Raw genomic sequence first — 19,725 nt, 5'->3', positions numbered from 1 at the left:
TGTGGGAGGAAACCAGAGCACCCGGAGGAAACCAGAGCACCCAGAGGAAACCACGCAGACAAAGTTCAAACTCCGCACAGACAGTGACCCGAGACCGGAGTTAAACCGGGACCCTGGTGCTGTGAGGCAACAGTGCTAGCCGCCATGCCGCCCCATGGGGTTAACATGAACTATTTTGTTTCCTTATGTGATGCTTTGATTTGATGCACTGTTCCAGGATCGCCAAGTGTTTTAATGTATAGTTTCGTGTCCTCTCTTGACTGAGATTTGCTTTATTGTGCATGAGCTTTGAACTTTACAGATTGGAATTTGCATCCTTTGAAGGTTTTTGTTGTTAACTTTGCTTTCTCGACAATGAATGTGGCCCAAGACAAATTTGCATTACACAACCAGTGTGTGGCTCAAACTGTAAAAGTAGATCTAAGGATGATAGTTCAAACTAGTAAAATGTAATTTTAAAACAAACATCAAATTCCTCACAAGAAGTAAACTTCCATTTAGAGAAATAGATGCAAAAATCTGAAATCCTCAACAGAACTTGTGGATGCCACAGTTGGATGACAATAGGATATGCTGGATAGATTAAATGAAATGGACTTTCTCATCTGTAGTCATTCAGATATTGGAACTTTCATGCTGAGAGAGGGATCCAGTATTTATTTCTCTGTCAAGCAAGCTAGACATGATGTGGAAATGCTGTCTTTGGACTGGGGTGGGTGCAGTAAGAAGTCTCACAATCATCTGATGAAGAAGCAGTACTCCAAAAGCTCATGATTCCAGTTAAACTTGTTGGACTTTAACCTGGTGTTGAGACTTATGAAGCAAGCTAGAGGCAGAGAACAGTACCATCATCAGATATTCTAGCTGAGATATTGGACACATTAGACTCTTATTGCTCGGTGGGTTAGCACTCAGAAATGAGCTTTTGATCCTAGTGACAATTGATTTTTAAAAAAACTTCTTTTAATATACTTGAAAAGTAATTCATTTTTCAAAAAGCCTTTGCGTGTTTTGATTATATGGTGTTTGTAGAGAGGAATGCATTCATATATCCAATCAATTATTTCAAAGAGTTGTATCTTTCTGAAGTGTTTGTGAAAGTTATTTGTTGGTTCAGTATCTCCTAACCCACTTGAACTTCAAGTTTAAGTAGTCTCATTTGTTGATTGTAGCTAGTTCTGACTCGTCTCCTAGAGACTGTAGGTGTCTCATTGCGAGTAATTAGATATTGCGATAGAAAAAATAAGTCCTACTCTTCATCTGACCAAAAAATGATAGGAATTCTTGTATAGATAATGTACATACCTCATTAAAACCTGTTTCTCCAGCCATTCAGTAACCCAAGAGACAAACTAAATTATCAGTGATGAAGAAATATTAAAAATAACTTTTGATTTTAAAAGAAAATTAAATGCTTGATCTGTTAAAGCTGAGTAAACATGCTTGTTGTTTTGAGTCATTTGATCTCTCAAATTCCATTGTGTTTTTACACTAAATATTGCACTATTATATGAAACATAATTTACCATTTATTGTTCCATTTTGAACCATTGCCTCTTTACATGGCTACAGTTCCTTGGGCACTGGTTTTCCTCTGATACCTTGCACATGCTACCTTTCAATTCATCTGTGCCAGTTACTGCAAGTTTTTTGCCAGCCTGATACTAGCTACTTTTTTTCCCTCTGCCTGTCTTTTTTTCCAGTATTCATAAAGCCTTTGTGATCAAAGGCACTGGACAGCAATTGGAAAATGCTGATTATTTTTCATCCCTAACCTTGGGCCGCTAAGGCCAACTGTAGCATCCCATCACAACATCAACATGAGCTCAACAAAATCAAAGCCAAATCTTTCCTATTTATCTTTAAGCTTCTAAAGCAACATTTTGATGTTTAATACATTGAAGTTGTGTCACTAATTCCTGCAGAAACAATTCTTGATGGATGTGGTAGTATTGTGCACTCAAGTGTTGTATGTGTGCCTTTGAATTTCACATTTTTATTGACTTATATAAAACTATATAAATGTTCAATGATCATTTCTTCTGAAGTAGGGGTGGTGTAAGCTGATAAAATTGTAATGGTTCTTATCAAGAACCTTGTTTTTATGCAAGAATTTTTATGTGTGTAAAGCCACAGTGCTTTTAGAGATAATTGTAAGCTTTAATCACAGCAGAAACCGTTCAAATCTATGCTTTTGAAATTTTAATTGTGGCATTCAGATATTTTGAAGAAACTGTTTCAGTATTGTTGGCAACTGTAATTTGCATGTTCTGGCCGTTAAGGAACAACATTTAATCAGGTTCCGGAAAGAATAATTGGCAGTTGTCTACTATTTTGGTTTGAATTGTCAAAATCTGTGTGTTGTATGTATTGAAACTGCTTTCAGATAATATTTGGCAATTACCTACAGTGGAATTATCCTCTTATCTGTCTGGAGTGTACATATTGTACAGAATCTTAATGCAAGATTTTGTAATATTTAAACACGACAAACTTTTAAGTATCCAGCATGAAGTAAAACTTACAGAACCACAGGATGTTTACAGCATAGAAAGCCCATCATGTCTGTGATGGTTTTCCAAATGAGCAATGCATCTAGTGCCGCTCCGTGCTCTGGTTGAGCTCAAACTAGTATGTAATACAAATTTAACATAAGTACTTCAATCTTATCCGTATTCACAAGGAACTGGGTTATGATGCTGATGACTCAATAAATTGCTAGTGTTGTAAAAGATCCCAGAAGAATGGCAATGAGGAGAAAACTGGGGAAGTTGCCCAATGGGTGGACAACAGGTTGGTCTCTGACACATGGTTGGGGTGGGGCAAACAATTTTTGTAGTACAAATGCAATACCATACTTCATTTGGAAATTCTTGAAATGAAAGGAAGATTCCTCCCTGCATCCCTCCAAACACTGACAACTGTTGCATTGAATGCAAAGTGTCATTGCAACCTGTCATCTTACAATGAGATTATTAGGCTGCCATCTAACCAGTACTTTTTGAAATTTGGTACAGAAACAACTTTTCATTATTTGGTTTTGGGTCTTTTGCTGAATGTTTGTTTTCTGTGGAGCTGTGGTATGGTTCTGCACCCAGCTTCCAAAATATAGAGAAGATTTTTTAATGAACACTCGAATTATTGAAGGATCTTATCGTTTTAATGAAGTACAACCTCTAGACTACCATAATTTGAAAACATATGTTGCACACTGAAGCTTTTTTTAAAAAGAGAGTCTATCAAGTTTTTAAATTCTGAAACACCATCAGTTGATATTAGATTAGTTGATTGTATTTTATGTTTTTTTAACATAGGTATGATGTGAATATGCGGTGCTTGGCAGCTCGAGTTAACTACAAGACTCTTATTATCATCTGTGCTCTCTTTACATTGGTCACCGTACTTTTGTGGAACAAGTGCTCCAGTGATAAGGCAATCCAATTTCCAAGAGACTTAGGTCATCTGGAGGACCTGTTCAGAGGAGAAGGTTTGGAAAAGCGGGGACTTGACTCTGAAGGTAACAATGATGTGAATAGCCTGCTGCAAGTAGGAAAGTCTCTACCAAAACAGCCATCAGCTGATGCATCCCATCAAGAACAGCAGAAAGCTCCACCTGTAGCCAATCTTCTAAGTAACAATGCCAACAAACTGTTGGGTCTTAAATATGAGGAGATGGATTGCTTAATAAATGATGACTATACTATAAAAGGACGAAAGGAAGGCAGTGAAGTTTATCTACCTTTCTCCTGGATTGAAAAATATTTTGATGTTTATGGAAAAATTGCCCAGTATGATGGCTATGACAGATTTGAGTTTTCCCACAGTTATTCAAAAGTATATACCCCACGGGGTACGTACCGGCCAGATGGGGTATTCATGTCTTTTGAAGGTTACAATGTGGAGGTTCGAGATCGTGTGAAGTGCATCAGCGGCGTTGAAGGTTGGTCTTAACTATGCAAAACTTCTTACCCTAACCTGCCCCATCCCAACCCTGAATAGGAATTGCTCTTGTTTTTGTTACTGCATATGGATTACATGGTACAGTTTTGATCCGCGTAAGAAAGGATGTAACTGTTAGAAGCGGTTCAGAGAACATTGACCCAACTGATCCTTAGAAGGAAGGGATATTCTTATGAGAAAAGGTTGGGCCAATACCAATGGAGTTTAGAAGATTAAGAGCTAATACTGAAATATGTAGAGTTCCTAAGAGCACTTGACTGAGTGGATATTTTCCCTTGTTGTGGGGGGACACCATTTAAAATATTATGGGTCTCCCATTTAAGACTGAGATGAGAAATTTATTCCTTGAGGGTCATTAGTCTGTGGAATTCTCTTCCTCTGGGAGTAATAGTGGCTGGTCATTGAATATATTCATAGAATTGTAGAATCCATACAAAGCAGAAGGAGGCCATATGGCCCATCGAACCTGCACTGACAACAGTCGCACCCAGGTCCAATCCCCATAATACCACATATTTACTCTGCTAGTCCCACTGACACTAAGGGGCAATTTGGCCTGGCCAATCAATCTAACCCATTCATCTTTGGAGTGTGGGAGGAAACCTGAGCACTCAGACGAAGCCCATACAGAAACTGGGAGAATGTGCAAACTCCACACAAACAGTTACCAAAGGCGAAATTGAACCCATGTCACTGGCGCTGAGAGACAGCAGTGCTAATCACTGTCACCTTGCCATCCTTCCAACCAAGACGGGGTTAGAATTTGACCAACAAGGTAGTTGAGGTTATTAGGGACAGACAGGAAAGTGGAGCTGAGGCCACAATCCGATTTAGCTATGATTTTATTGAATGGCTGAGCAATCTCAACAGGCTGAATAGCCTGCTGTTGCTCTTAAACCTTGAAGAGATGAAAGAAAAAATTCCACCCATCTATTTTCTTAAAACATTGGATGTTTTTGTGCACTCAGAATCATAGTGTTGGAACTAAACTTCATTTGACTTTGCTTTTTTTAGAAACTACAGAATTTAAAATTTTTAAGCTGAAAATTCCAGCTCCAATGTTTTGCTTTTTGAAAAAAAAAGAACATTTGTAAGTATGCAGCTAGTGCTGCACCTGAGTATTTCTTCAAAAAGCTTTCTTATGGTATGGTTACATTTGTGAATATGTTCAATATATGGCAGTGATTTATTTCTTGACAGTGCATGATGACTTGCGTGCTGAGGAGGATGATTTAACTAATACAATAATCGATGACTGGAATGTTTTGGAAGGGTCTTGACAGATTTTGGAGCTCGAGAAAGAAAGGATTTGCAAACTGTTTTGTATACAATTAAGTATTTTTGAAGTGTAGTCAGGTGTATTGCTTTAAAAAAAAAGCTTTTTTTGCAACCTCTGAAATGATGCTCATATACAATATCAGTAGCTTAATCATAAGATTGAAATGTAATGCTTCCAGGCACTTGACATTATGGTAAAGTTTACAATTTGATTTGGAGGTGAAAAAAGTCTTTATCTAATAGAACAGGAAATGATTGTTGGCCTAAGTTGTTGAAGCATGAAATTCTCCCAACAAGATGTTTACACTTGAACAATGCAAATATTGTGATGAGTGCACTTGTTATATGACAGGAAGGAAATGCATATTTTTCATTGCAATATTGTTGTCACTGAATATTTGTAGAAGTTATTCTCTGTATGATCGTCGTGGATCCGATCACCTGACTAGATTTCCCCTCCTCCCCCTGCACTATGATTTTCTTCCTTCATTTTCTAAAAGTTTTTGTTGGTTGTGCTAAAACTGCCCTCTCATGCCTTGACAACAATTATCAACAGGCTATTCTATTTAGCAGGACCTCCAAGGTTAGTATGACCCAGCTGTTATCTCCATCTCCACATATATGCAGATACGAAGGATCTCTGGATTGGAAGAATATGGAATAGAAACCCTAGCCAACAGATACCATTTAATCCAAGAATACTTGGGCTTACTGAAATTGTTACTTCCATCATGGCTAAGATCCGTAATCCTGGCACTATTTAAAGATGAAACCTAGGACCTTCTTGGTCTCGATAAATGTAGTAAATTATTCATTATTTTTAAGGTTTACAACGTTAGTCTTTCCACAGTATCTGCTAATATGCAAAAATTTATTTTTGTGTATGAATTCAGATGACCCCAAAATCTAATTTCTGTATCTAAAATAACCAAGATCCAATTAGCAGCCCACCTGAAATGATGGGCAAATTTAACCCTGACTACCCAATGGAAACTGGGCTGGTGGACAGTTCAGTTTACCCAGATTCCTTTCTCCTTGGGAAGCGACTAAGATCACTGTGTCATATTTTAACCTCTACTGATCAGCCAAATAGGACACCTGCCCAGAGCTGGCAGAATGCTGCTGTGGCTTTCCTGCCAGGGGAAGGCAACAGGACAAGAAGATAGGGCCAGAAGAATCCCAAACATCTAAAGATTTTTTTTAAAAACTTCATGGAGTGAGGAGGAGGTGGATGTTCAGGATTGCTTCTTCCTGAGTACAAGACAGCCTGATCAATAGGCAGCCTCTGCGCTATCCAATTGCCACAACATTCTATCCAGAATGAATGAGAATTTATACAGGGGAATCAAAGAGGTGCAGGAGCTGAAATAACTTGAACCTTGTTGCTGAAGAAGTAAGTGAATTTCCAATTAGTTTCTCCACCCATCAAAGTTAAAGTGAGATTTTAATCTGATATCCTGATAAACCTGCAGAGAACCAAATTTGATGTGGACCTATTTATATCTCTGTTGGGAACTGTTTCCATACCACTCCGTTGTCCCAACACATGTTTCACTCATTCAAACTGCAGCCAGCAAAGGATAGGAATTCAGCTCAGTTACAGTTGGAACTGATGGAGTCTCATTCCAAAACGTGAGCTAACCTGTTTTCTATTTTCAGATGTCAATTGAATTGTATCTCCAACATTTATTTCATAAGAACATAAGAACATAAGAAATAGGAGCAGGAGTAGGCCATCTAGCCCTTCGAGCCTGCCCCGCCATTCAATAAGATCATGGCTGATCTGTTGTGGCTCAGTTCCACTTTCCCGCCCTCTCCCCATAACCCTTAATCCCCTCTCTTATCAAGAACCCATCAACCCGCTTCTTAAAAATATTTAGCGAGGCAGCCTCCACCACTTCAACGGGCAGAGAATTCCAGGGATTCACCACCCTTTGAGTGAAGAAGTTCCTCCTCAACTCCGTTCTAAACCGCCTCCCCTTTATCTTGAGGCTGTGCCCCCTAGTCCTACTGTCTTTTTTGAGCGGGAGGAGTCTCTCCACCTCTATCCTATCCATCCCATTCATCATCTTATACGTCTCAATGAGATCTCCCCTCATTCTTCTAAACTCTAACGAGTACAAGCCTAAAAGCATTCAAAAAGCATTTACCTGTTCCCATTCCCCAAAAGCTTTTGTAATTCTAAATTGTACTGCACTTTGACCTTTGGAACAGATCTGATTTATAGGACATAGGGAACCATTGCAGTGAATGGAAATATGAAACGTACTACAGAAACCAAAGTTTTCCAAAGTGGTCTGTGATTCAAACTGCAGGGTGGCACGTTAGCACAGTGGTTAACACTGCTGCTTCACAGTGCCAGGAACCTGGATTCGATTCCCGGCTTAGGTCACCGTCTGTGTGCAGTTTGTATGTTCTCCCCGTGTCTGTGGGTTTCCTCCCACAACCTGAAAGACGTGCTGATTAGGTGCATTGACCCAAACGGGCGCAGAGTGTGGCGACTAGGGGAATTTCACAGTAACTTCATTGTAATGTTACTTATGACTAATAAATAAGCTTTACTTTAGGCTATATGTTACGTTGATCAACCTGACCGCTTCACTGATAGAAAGCAGAATACTATTTATTGCCAAATAATAGAGATGCTTAGTCTGTATGGACAAAGATAATGTAAAGAGTATTAAGACTATCCAAACCCTAGAGGCAAATGGCAAATAGACACGGATTTTGAAGACTGGGAAGGACATTTAGAAGGCAGTTGGTTTTTCTCATGAAGAAAATATTCTACGCTGATAAATTTTTGCATAAAGTGAAGTGAGGGATATTGCAACTATATATTTCAAAAAGGGAAAACAAATCTGACCCAAGTAATTGCAAGGTTATTAGCATAACCATTACTGTTTAAGTAAAATAATGGCAACTGTTGTATAGTGGATGCTCTGGAAGAATGCTCATACAACATGATAAATTGGATTCAGAAGGGGGAATTCATTCCTAGCAAACTTTTTAAATTCATTACAAATGAGGTAGGTAGAGGATCTCCCTATGGTGCAACTTATTTGGGAATTCCGAAAAGCTTCTAGCCAAATTCCCGATGAAGGACTCTAATTATACAGAGAATAACATGAAACCAAAGTAAGTTAATTGAAAAAATAGGAGATCAAGGTAATAATTGAATATGTGGGAGGTGTCGAGTCCTAGAGGCATCGGTGGTTTGAGCCCTGTTTTAGTTTTAAATTAATAACTTGGGAACTGAAACCTGTCAAAGTTATTGACGCTATTTGTGTTGGACAAGTAGTGAAAACTGACGATGCAGCAAAAGATGTTGAAGATTTTAACATTTATATGCATAGAAATGGCAAATAAGGTTTAACTAAAATAAATCTACAGTGTTGTACGCTGGTCAAAATGCATCAAATTCCTTTCACAAAGTACTTGGAGACACAAAGTTGAGAGGAGTGGACTGATCCTTTTTTATTCCATAGATAATATGGCAAAGCAATTTTAAAGGCTATTGGAATGCTGAAATACATCCTCAGCACAGTAAAATATTGGCTTCCTGAGATTGTATTAAGGCTTTGCACTGCATTAGTTCAGTCGTGCTTGGAGAACTGGTCACCATTTTGTAAAGACATTTTGGAGAGGGACAGTACTAATCATAAGAGTAAAAGGGATATGATATGAAGAAAACTTGGCAAAGCTTGAGCTCTCTACTCTAGAACAAAGATGCTTTAAGGGGTGGGGAAAAAGGGAAAGTGACCTTAAGTCTACAAAAATGAAAAATGAACATAAAACAGATGTGAGGTAACATAATAAATTTTTGGAATTATCTTCCAGAAAAGGTAATTAAGACAAAAAAAGTCAATGTTCAGACACAGGTGGATTAATTGTGGTACAGCCAAGATATAAGAGGGCCAAACTTCAAGGTGCTACGTGCCATTTTCTTACCCCTACAGTTTTCTTCAGTGGGAAATGAATTAGCAGAATAGTCAAGACTAATGAAATTTTATTTGTGTGCCACTAAAATTAAAATGAAATATTATTAAGCTGTTAATGCAGTATTACAATAATGTCAAAACATGTAAAGAAAATTTTGTAATTGTATACAACCTTTCATTACTACCAGATGTCCCCAAGTGCTGTAGAGCCAATGAAGTACTTTTGAAACATAAGGTTGAATTTTACGTACCCGTGCAAAACATATTTGCCACTGGGGAAGGTGGGTGTAAATAGGGTGGGTACCCATCCCACCACCTACCTGCTGACCTCCAGCTTTCCCCCATAAGACAAAATCAGCAACATTCATATTTTTCAGCCCATTGTCACTGTTGCAATGTAGGGAAAATGACAGCCAATGTGTCCAGCAAACTCCAATGTGGTCATGACCAGCTAATCTGTTTTTCTGTAATTGGTTTAAGTGCTACATATTGGCTAAGACATCAGGGATAACTCCCATGCCGCTCTTCAAAATTGTTCCAAGGGGATCTTTTACATCCACACAGACAGATGGAGCCTCAGTTTAACATCTTATCCAAAGATTGGCATCCCCAACAGTGCCCCCAGCACAGTGCGGCCTCATTAGGCACTAAAGGGTCGACTTTGACTTTTATGCTCAAGCCCTTGAGTGGGACTTGACCTTTCCATGGCCCACCCCTTGGCTGGTGGGCAGAATGAGAAAATTCACCCCAATGTTTGTGTGTTTTAAAAGAGATAGGCAGGCAGCTAGGCTGAGGTTATCTCATTGATCTCTGAGGTGCTTAGTCATCCAAGATTTTTCAGCTTGGATTATGTATCGAACTAGAGTTCCTCATTTAACACTCACTACTTCTCCATTTTTAAACAGAACAAATTTTTTAAAGCAAGTATGACTAACTTGTATTTTTGTGATATATTTAACATTGTTGTGTTTCACACAAGTATAACTGCAAGTTTAAAGGGATGCAGATAGTGACACCAGTAATTTGACATTTGAGAAGTCTTCAGTTTTTAATTGTTTGAGGTATTGACATTGAATTGATATGCTGACGTCCCATGCAGTGTAGATTTCCACATGACTATCATGCAGGTTTTAATCTAAACTTGGTTGCTTTGAAATAAATGTATAATGTCAATGTGTATTTGATTTATAAAACCAGTAATTCAGTTACTTGTTTGAGGTAGCTAAATTGAGGGTGAAAATCTAATTAGTTGGCACTCGTACTGATAGTTGGTATGCCATTATTCATCTGGGTTTTAAGAAACTGCCTGTATACAAAAGATCAATTGGGTATTATAGTTTTTATTTTCTGTATGATTTTGGGATTGGTTTTTGGAGGATTATTACAAAAGGCTGCTTTGATTCTGCTATGTTTCAGCTAAGATTGAACTTGCCTAGTGCTCCCATGAATGAATTGTTGCAGTTTCTTTAAACTATGAACCTAACTTCAAACAAATTATGACATGCAATGTTTACATTTAACCAAATTAAGATCAAGCTAAATGAATGTGTTATTTTAATGTTGTAAGAAAACTATCACAGTCTCTATGGAAAATGTAAATATGAAATCAAATGGTCAAGCTGAAGAGATGTAGTATATTTTCACATTTCTTCTCTTACACTACCCCTAGGAGCTTCTGCAGCAATGTCCTGGGGCTGAGATGATTGATCGCCAAGCAAGCAATCATCTTTCTTTTGTACTAACTATGACTACAACCAGTGGAGAGTTTCCCCTTTTGATTGCAATAAAATCAGTTTTGGTTTGTTCCTTGATGCCACACTCAGTTAAAATGCTGTCCGTTTGAGTGTCGGGTTTTATTTCTAGCATCCTTCACCTCCACTTGGTGTTCAGTTGCCCACTATCATGCACAACTGGATGTGACAGGACTGCAGAACATAGGATCTTTTTTGATTGCCGGAGCACAACACTGTCTATAAAATGTTCCTTCTGCTGTTTAGCGTGTTTGTAGTCCTATATTGTGGCTTCACCAGATATTCACCTCATTTTTAAGTGTGCTCTCCTTGACTCCTTATTGAACCAAGATTGATGCTTTGATGATAATGGTAAAGTGAAGAATATGTTGGACCTTGAGGTGACAAATTGTGGTACAGGAATATTTAAGGTATGTTATGCAGGGAAATTTGTTCAATATTCTAGCAAAGTTAAGAGATAATAACCAAGAAATGGAAAGTAATCTGTCCCTTCAAAATTTATATTTAAGTGTAATTTTTGAAACCATTTAATTTGAATTAATTTATTCCATGTCCAGTAGTTAAATCAAAATTGGTTCAAAACTCCACATAGCACTTTTTTTTGTAAATTTTAATACTTCTCCAAACACTGAATAACTTTGGATTTTAAATGAGGATGCTGTTTTCAAAAGGTCCTGGTTAGTGGGGGTCAAAAGGGGTCAAATACTTGAAAGTATTTTGCAGTTTAGGTATCGTTAAGTTAAAATGAACAGACAAGGAGGCCTCCTTGAAAGTTTTACGGTGGGATCCTGAACAAAATGAATTGTCTTTGTGTCCAAACTTTTCGTCCTCCTGTCGCCATTCCAAAGCAGTCTCTCTTGAAGGCGACAGATTCAAATTCTTACCATTAAATCAAGAGAGAGGACATGCTATTAAACTGAAATTGTTTTGAAACAATTCAATATTCTTGCAACATAGACTTTTGGGGAAATGTTAACTCCAAGGTGGGAACCCTATACAGCACACAGGTTGGCTGCCCACAAGCTGTAGTGGAGGGAAGTTGGTGTCAGTTTTAACATCTAGGCTTCATTTGCATGTCATTGACCAGCTGCCCAGTAAAACAGATAGCCAAAGGCCGCCTGCTGGCTTACAGCCTGTATATAAAATAAAATTGGGTATAAAAGTAGGGAGGTCTTGCTGCAGCTGTACAGGGCACTGGTGAGGCCACAGCTGGAGTACTGTGTGCAGTTTTGGTCGCCGCACTTACGCAAGGATACTTTGGCCTTGGAGGGAGTGCGGAGGAGGTTTACTAGGCTGATACCGGAGTTGAGGGGGTTGAGCCATGAGGAGAGGCTGAATAAACTAGGCTTGTACTCGTTAGAGTTTAGAAGAATGAGGGGAGATCTCATTGAGACATACAAGATGATGAATGGGATGGGTAGGATAGAGGTGGAGAGGCTCTTCCCGCTCAAAGGATATAGGACTAGGGGGCACAACCTCAACATAAGGGGGGGGCGGTTTAGAACGGAGTTGAGGAGGAACTTCTTCACTCAAAGGGTGGTGAATCTCTGGAATTCTCTGCCCGTTGAAGCGGTGGAGGCTGCCTCGCTAAATATTTTTAAGACGTGGGTTGATAGGTTTTTGATAGGCAAGGGGATTAAGGGTTATGGGGAGAGGGCGGGAACTGAGACACGACAGATCAGCCATGATCTTATTGAATGGTGGGGCAGGCTCGAGGGGCTAGATGGCCTACTCCTGCTTCTATTTCTTATGTTCTAACTACCAGGCCAGCTGTCAAGCATGTTGGGGTCCCGAGCAGTCATGGGCCCAGCATTCCTATACCTGCCCCCTCATAAGTTTTCAACTTACCTGATTGGGTTTCTGATCCAGAAATTTGGTATCTCAGATGATTGCTTAGAAGACATGAGGCTTCTTGTAGTTGCTGCTACCCTGGGTATCCTTTCCATGTTGGTAAAATAATTAGTAAATAGTGCTTACAAATAGTATCAGCACTTTTAGTTTGTGTAAATTCGAAATCTTATTTTTCACTCCAAAAAGGAATGCAACGTAAGTGGAGTTCATTCATGTTGCATCTAGTGGGGAAAAAAAATTGTGAATGTTGAGTTTGTGTAGGATGTAGGGAGCCACTTAGAATTGCATTTTGCTTACAATGCTAAATTTAATTATTTAAAAAGCTATTGAGCTTCCATTTTTCTAAAATGCATTTCTTCCATACACCCCATCTTTATTTACACCAGCATTCTTGACTGCAGGAGCAAGTTTTTTTTGCAGTTTGCTGTAATACTGCTCGGTATTTTATTTTTTGGGTTAAAATGGGTTCACTGGTGTTTAGTATCTGTTCCAAAGTGAGCAGTGATTTTGTAAGTTTTAAAATGGATATTAATTAGAATACTACTGAGTTTTGTCTAATCCTGGTATAATGAATTCTTCCAATCCTAAGAATAATGTAGAGTACACTTTTTTGTATGTTGGAGTAAATGAGCTGTGCCTTCTTAAGAGCTCACTTTTATAATGAACCAATGACAACCACAGTGAAGAACATGCTGTTAAAATGGCAGGGATTTTCTTCGCACAAACACTGTATACTGGATAATAATGAATATTAAGTAGTAAAAGAACTCGTAAATTTCAATTTTTAATGGTGTCAACCCATTTTGTTGGCATTGATTCAAAAATATGTATGTAGTGAGTGTATATTTTAATGGGTTTCACCGGCATTTCTTCTTTATAGGACTCCGAAGTACTGTTTACTTCTGAAGTGGTAGTATAACTTAGATAAATTTAAAATTGCAGAACACTGTTTAATCTCCTCCTCAGTTAAGGATTGCCTTCAAGTTGATATATGTGACAACGCAGTTGCCTTGATTAGAAAATATGAACATTCATTATTTTGAAGAAAGTAGCATTTTGGACTCTGAGAAGTACTACTGGTTCTGAAATATTGGAAGTAGTTTACGGTTCATTACCTAAACCATGGTTTCACAGATTTTAAGTTCTACTGCTTCCTGAAATCTAGGAGATTGTAAGGGCACTCGTGACCTGTGACCTACCCGTAATTAACATCAGTCCCAGCTTGCTGCATTTTGAAATATAAAGTAGCTCTGGATCATAGTACATGGGCTTCCTTTATAGAGTATTCTTTGGCATTAAGCACAGAAGTTTTTTATTTGTGGCGTGAACTTGAGCATCATGTGTCAAAATAGCTCTCTCTTATAAAGCAAAATGTGATTGTCACTTATAATGAGTGCAACTTAATAAATCTTGAGGGAGAGAAAGCTCACCAAAGGCATCTAATAGAACATTGATTCGCTCTATTTAGCATTTCAAAAGCATCTAGCTAAAAACAGTATAGTAGGTGAATGTTTATTAATATCAATTGTTGTTATAGGAAGGATATTGGGGACAAGTGGACAGTTAAGATTTGCTAGAATGATCAAAAGAATGAAAGATTAAAGTTACTATATTAGAAAAGACTTGATAAATTATGCTATTTCACTGGGATGGGTGGGGTCTGAGAGCATAACATAAAAAATAGGAACAGGAGTAGACCATTTAGACATTTGAGCCCACTCCAGCATTCATGGAGATTGTGGTTAATCTTTTACTTCCACACCATTTCCTGCACTATCACTGTATTTCTCAATGGTTTTAAAATGTAGAAATTGATTAAAAACAAGAAGATTAAGAGGGAGCTAAAACTTTTAGAATATAAAAATAAATGGAATAATGGGATTACAGATAGCTGGCTCCAATTAAAGAGTTGGAATTACTAAGGACTACAACTCTCGATTTATTGGAATTGCAAAAATGGCATTTATCACCGCAATATTATAATCTCTGATATCCCTTTGTTAAATTTGTAGTTTATGAAGAATTTTTATTTTAATTATGGTCATTCTAACAACTCATTAAATTGGGAAGAGCCACAATCATTTGTACTAATGGCTGTTTAAAGCATTTGCACATGGAACTAGAATGGTCTCCAACCTTTTTGAGCGCAAGATCATTTTCAGAATCTAAATGCAGCGCAAGATCTTCTCTTTAAAATTTGACTTCACTAAAACCCCCAAGAATGTACGCGATGCATAATACTCAACTATTCTTAATGTGACACTTGCGCTTGCACACTGTCTGTGAGCACTGTAAAGTCTGGGTCATAGTTTGAGATGGTCAGTCTGACAGTCCATGAGATGGGCATCTGAGATGAGTGCGATAGTTGCACTTGATTATTTTCATCTGGCAAAATACCATCTCAGAGGTATGTGGAACCAAAGTTGGCCTTGACCTTGAGTGCACAAAATGTCAGAAGAGGATATCTTTGTTTACAAATTCTCACATGTCTTTGTCCCTTGAGCTAATTTTCAGGTCTGTGTCATTTTGCCTGGTAATAATTTTCATGTCAAGCCCATTGTTTTGTTCAAACATCTGAAATTTTGCTGTCAATTCTCTAATGTCCGCTTGAAGAAAAGGATTTGACACAAACGTAACGACTTTTTCCATTGTGTCTATCTTCTGAAAAGGTCTGTTGAATTCCTTTGCCAATTTGTTCAGGTGTTCACAGAACTTGTTTGGGTGGTACCCTTTCTGTTTGACCTGTTGTTAGCTGTTCTCCAGATTTGAGAATTGCTCAGTAATTTTGTTCTTTAACTGAGAGGATTACAGACCCAGTTTCAACTTGAATACACTTACTGTATTGATTGTATGACAAGTCTTTATCCCTCCCCTGGAGTTCATGATTCAGCTCGTTCAATTTTGCACTTACAGCCATAAGCCACATCTAGCAACCACATTTTATGACAGCTCAACGTACGCTTAATTTCTTGATTTAAGGAAGGTGACAATTTCAGGAAACAGATCTAATCTCCAGAGGACCTTTTCTCGACTTAACCACCTCACATCTGCATAAAGGATTAGCTCACCCTAGGTGGCATCAAGCTTATCGAGAGTTCTGGCACGAATTGAGTTGACAGTTTTGACAACTATCATTACATGAGAAAAGTCAATAATCTTGCTTGCTAGCACTTGGTGGATAACACAGTAATTGACAAAGGGAATTGAGGATCACTTCTGCGAAGTGCAACAAAGCCTGCATTAACGGTGCACAATCAGTTGTGATTGAAACCTGTTTCCTGATCGGAATGTTTTTCTCAGTCTGGCACTTTTTGAATTTGTTATAGATATTCTTGCCTCTTACCCTTTTGCCACTCAAAGAAAGGATGAGAAAGTTCTCTTTTGTTGAGTCTTTGAATGCTATGTGAATGAAAACAAATCAGCAGGGCCACATCCATCATATCTACTGATGCATCAAACTGCAGCTGATTTGCAGCCTGATAAGTCTTGGTCTATTTGCGGAGACACTCAGACAACAATTTCCCCCTTCTGGCTACTGTTAAAGCCATGATGTGGAGATGCTGGCGTTGGACTGGGGTAAACGTAGAAGTCTGACAACACCAGGTTTGTCAAATAAATTGGTTGGACTTAAACCTGGTGTTGTCAGACGTCTTACTGTTCAAGCACCATGGTTTTGATGGCTGTCATAATTTCATCTTTGTTTCTAAAGTCTTTGAACAAGTTGTCTGCAGCAACTGTCATAGTTTCCTTGATAACTTTGCCATCAGTGAATGCCCTCTTGTGTTTCTCAGCAGGTGGCTAATGTATAAAGATGCTTCTTTGCTAGCCTTGTCTTTAGCCACAGGCTTTGAAAAGAGCTTTCAAAATTCCATATAATTTTCTTTGTTTGAATTGTGCTGTTTAAAGGGAAGTTTTCTTGAAATTTTGCATGCATTGTCTGATGAAGCCATTCCAAATTACCTTTTTTATGCAGGGTTACAATGAGAAATGAGACAAACGGTCTTCACTTTGACATTCATAAAACTAAATTCACCTTCCCATTCCTGATTCAAAATGGCAGGTTTTTGCTCTCTTGCTCCTCGCTTGTCATTTTGTCTTCACTCAGCTTATTCAAGTTTTGTGAGAATCTTGTTTCCCAACTCTCATGGATTTTTGGCATGGTTAGCAAGCACTGAGCTGATGTGCTTGTCATTACGAGAATCCTGTATCTTGCGGATTTTTGGTGTGGGTCGGCAAGCAATGCAAATCGGCCTTCATAGCGAGGGGGATTGAATATAAAAGTAGGGAGGTCTTGCTGCAGCTGTATAGGGCATTGGTGAGGCCGCAGCTGGAGTACTGTGTGCAGTTTTGGGCGCCGCACCTGCGCAAGGATATTTTGGCCCTGGAGGGAGTGCAGAGGAGGTTTACTAGGCTGATACCGGAGTTGAGGGGATTGAGCTATGAGGAGAGGCTGAATAAACTAGGCTTGTACTCGTTAGAGTTTAGAAGAATGAGGGGAGATCTCATTGAGACGTATAAGATGATGAATGGGATGGATAGGATAGAGGTGGAGAGACTCTTCCCGCTCAAAAAAGACAGTAGGACTAGGGGGCACAGCCTCAAGATAAAGGGGAGGCGGTTTAGAACGGAGTTGAGGAGGAACTTCTTCACTCAAAGGGTGGTGAATCTCTGGAATTCTCTGCCCGTTGAAGTGGTGGAGGCTGCCTCGCTAAATATTTTTAAGAAGCGGGTTGATGGGTTTTTGATAAGAGAAGGGATTGAGGGTTATGGGGAGAGGGCGGGAAAGTGGAACTGAGCCACGACAGATCAGCCATGATCTTATTGAATGGCGGGGCAGGCTCGAAGGGCTAGATGGCCTACTCCTGCTCCTATTTCTTATGTTCTTATGTTCTTTCGCGATTCTAGGATCAACCTGTCAATTGCAATCAACAATTTGGAGTCCATGGACTGTTAAATGCTGTTTACCACCAACACCTTGAAAGATTCTTGAGCATTGATATCTACATACACTCAGTAGCAATTGTTTGGAACTACTTAAAATTCCCAGTAATCCTCCTTTTTAGTCATAAACAATGAGTGATATTTTAAATAAAAGGGTAAATTTCACCTTCAAAAAGTTGATACAGCAAAGATGCATCTCACGTAGGTGCAAGTATTTGCATAATTTCTGCTCAGATATGGTGCCATGTGCAATCTGTCCTTCAAACTCGGCCTCCAGTACGTACAACCCCTTACTGTCCACTCATTATGTTTGGCCTTCAAGTTACTTTTGCTGGCAGCCGTATATCATTGGAGGTTCCCTGACACAGTTGCAACTCAAACAGCACACCTCCTTAGCAACATTTATGATAGTCTTTAAGGTACGCATTCCCAAATGACTCCTTTATCCCATCCTTTTAAATGGTATGTTTGGCTCTGACATAATTAAAGTAGCAGCCAGAGAATTGTCCCATTCACAATCCCTGCACTCCATTTCTTCAGCTTTCTGTCTTTTTAAGCTATATTATCACTGACAACACATTGTAAATATGCCTTCACTTGTCCCATTCCTGTCCCTGCCCCCCCCCCCCCCCCCCACCCCACCACCACCACCACCCTCAGAACTGAATATATGTTTGCATGTTCTGCAACTGCATTTCTGAGGCCAGCTGTAATTCAATCACTCAATAAGCTGACTATTTACCCTTTGCTTTTTAACTTTCATTTCCATTGCAACCTCTGATCACATGGACATTTCTTGCTATGAAGCCTAAATACTCTGCTGTCAGACTACTCTCCAGTTTCATTTTAGAATTAGAGGGACGTTTCCAAAAGAAAAGAGGCTTTTTTTTCTCCCGAAGCACAAGAGCCATCACACCTATAACTATTCATAAAACAATCCTGAGTGACGCGCATTGTTGCTCTAAATTGTGAGTGGTTTAACTGTGCTTTTGCTCAATTATTTGAGAGAACTTCTTTAAATCTGTAAATGAGGCAAACTGTTGATTTTAAACCATCCTCTTTTCATCCAGACTAACTCAGGTGATAGCATTCACAGTATGAGTCAGGATAATTGTGGCCCCACAGCAGGACTTAGAAGTACAAAACCTAGGTTGACACTCTAGAACTAAAAGTATTACGTTGTTCCAGGTGCTATCAGCGGGAGATGTTAAACTGAGATATTGTCTAGGTCAATGTTTAAGAACTATAATGACAAGAATGTTGGATTGGTGATCTGGAAGTACATAAAATTATTTTGTCCATCAAATATCAAATTAAACTGAAGTAACAGTTTAGCCAAAGACAATGCCAGATGTAAACAAAATATCATTAGTTCAGAAGGATTCTCTTCTTTTTCATTTGCTTCTAAAATTGTAGTTCCTCTCATCAAATACTGCTGTATTAATAAAACAAATGGAGTCTACTGAGTCGGTCCCTTACTGCTAAGCTGAATGATGTACAGTTTCTTTCCTGAAGTTGTGCATTCAAATGGTGTTGTGCTTATCACATTTTGAAGATAAATGACTACATTGACCATGGACTGGGTTTCATTTATTCTTTCATTGCTCTGAGTACTTACCTTGAGCTGTCTTGTAGATAAATGACAATGTCCCTACCCTGTAACTTAAAAGTTGAAACATTCCACAGCACAGTACTATATTAAAAACCAAGGTTTAAACCTGGATAAAAGACTGAAAGGAGGATGTTTGGTTTTACAAGTCCAACTTCATTTGGTCACTATACATCATAAATTGTTCAATCACCACTTTTTTGAAAGGTTTCCAAAATACCAATTAAAGCCATTAAAAAAAAATACTGGCCCTGGTGAAGTTTTTGGTGAACATGTTGTCACAGTGATGTGACTTTATATGAATGATATTAATCTACAATTTCACTGGCTGACGAAACAGACTTTGTCAAGACAAGAAAAGGCACTGACAAAGATGGCTGCCACAAGTCATCTGGTA

The 19,725-nt window shown here is 38.7% G+C and overlaps 1 protein-coding gene across 8 annotated transcripts in view; it reads left to right on the top strand.

Annotated features, from left to right (window-relative positions):
• The window catches only part of glceb (glucuronic acid epimerase b), a 99,361-nt gene that overhangs the window by 59,531 nt on the left and 20,105 nt on the right, over positions 1-19,725 (top strand). For all 8 annotated transcript variants that reach the window (XM_080214110.1, XM_080214108.1, XM_080214107.1 and 5 more), the window contains one exon: positions 3,315-3,940. In XM_080214110.1, coding sequence (XP_080070236.1) covers positions 3,315-3,940 — 626 coding nt within the window. The remainder of the gene's footprint in view (positions 1-3,314; positions 3,941-19,725) is intronic.

The sequence above is a fragment of the Carcharhinus amblyrhynchos genome, chromosome 28 (assembly GCF_965287045.1).
Source record: "Carcharhinus amblyrhynchos chromosome 28, sCarAmb.v2.hapA, whole genome shotgun sequence".
Classification (NCBI taxonomy): Eukaryota; Metazoa; Chordata; class Chondrichthyes; order Carcharhiniformes; family Carcharhinidae; genus Carcharhinus; species Carcharhinus amblyrhynchos.
This window is presented reverse-complemented; position numbering and strand designations above follow the sequence as displayed.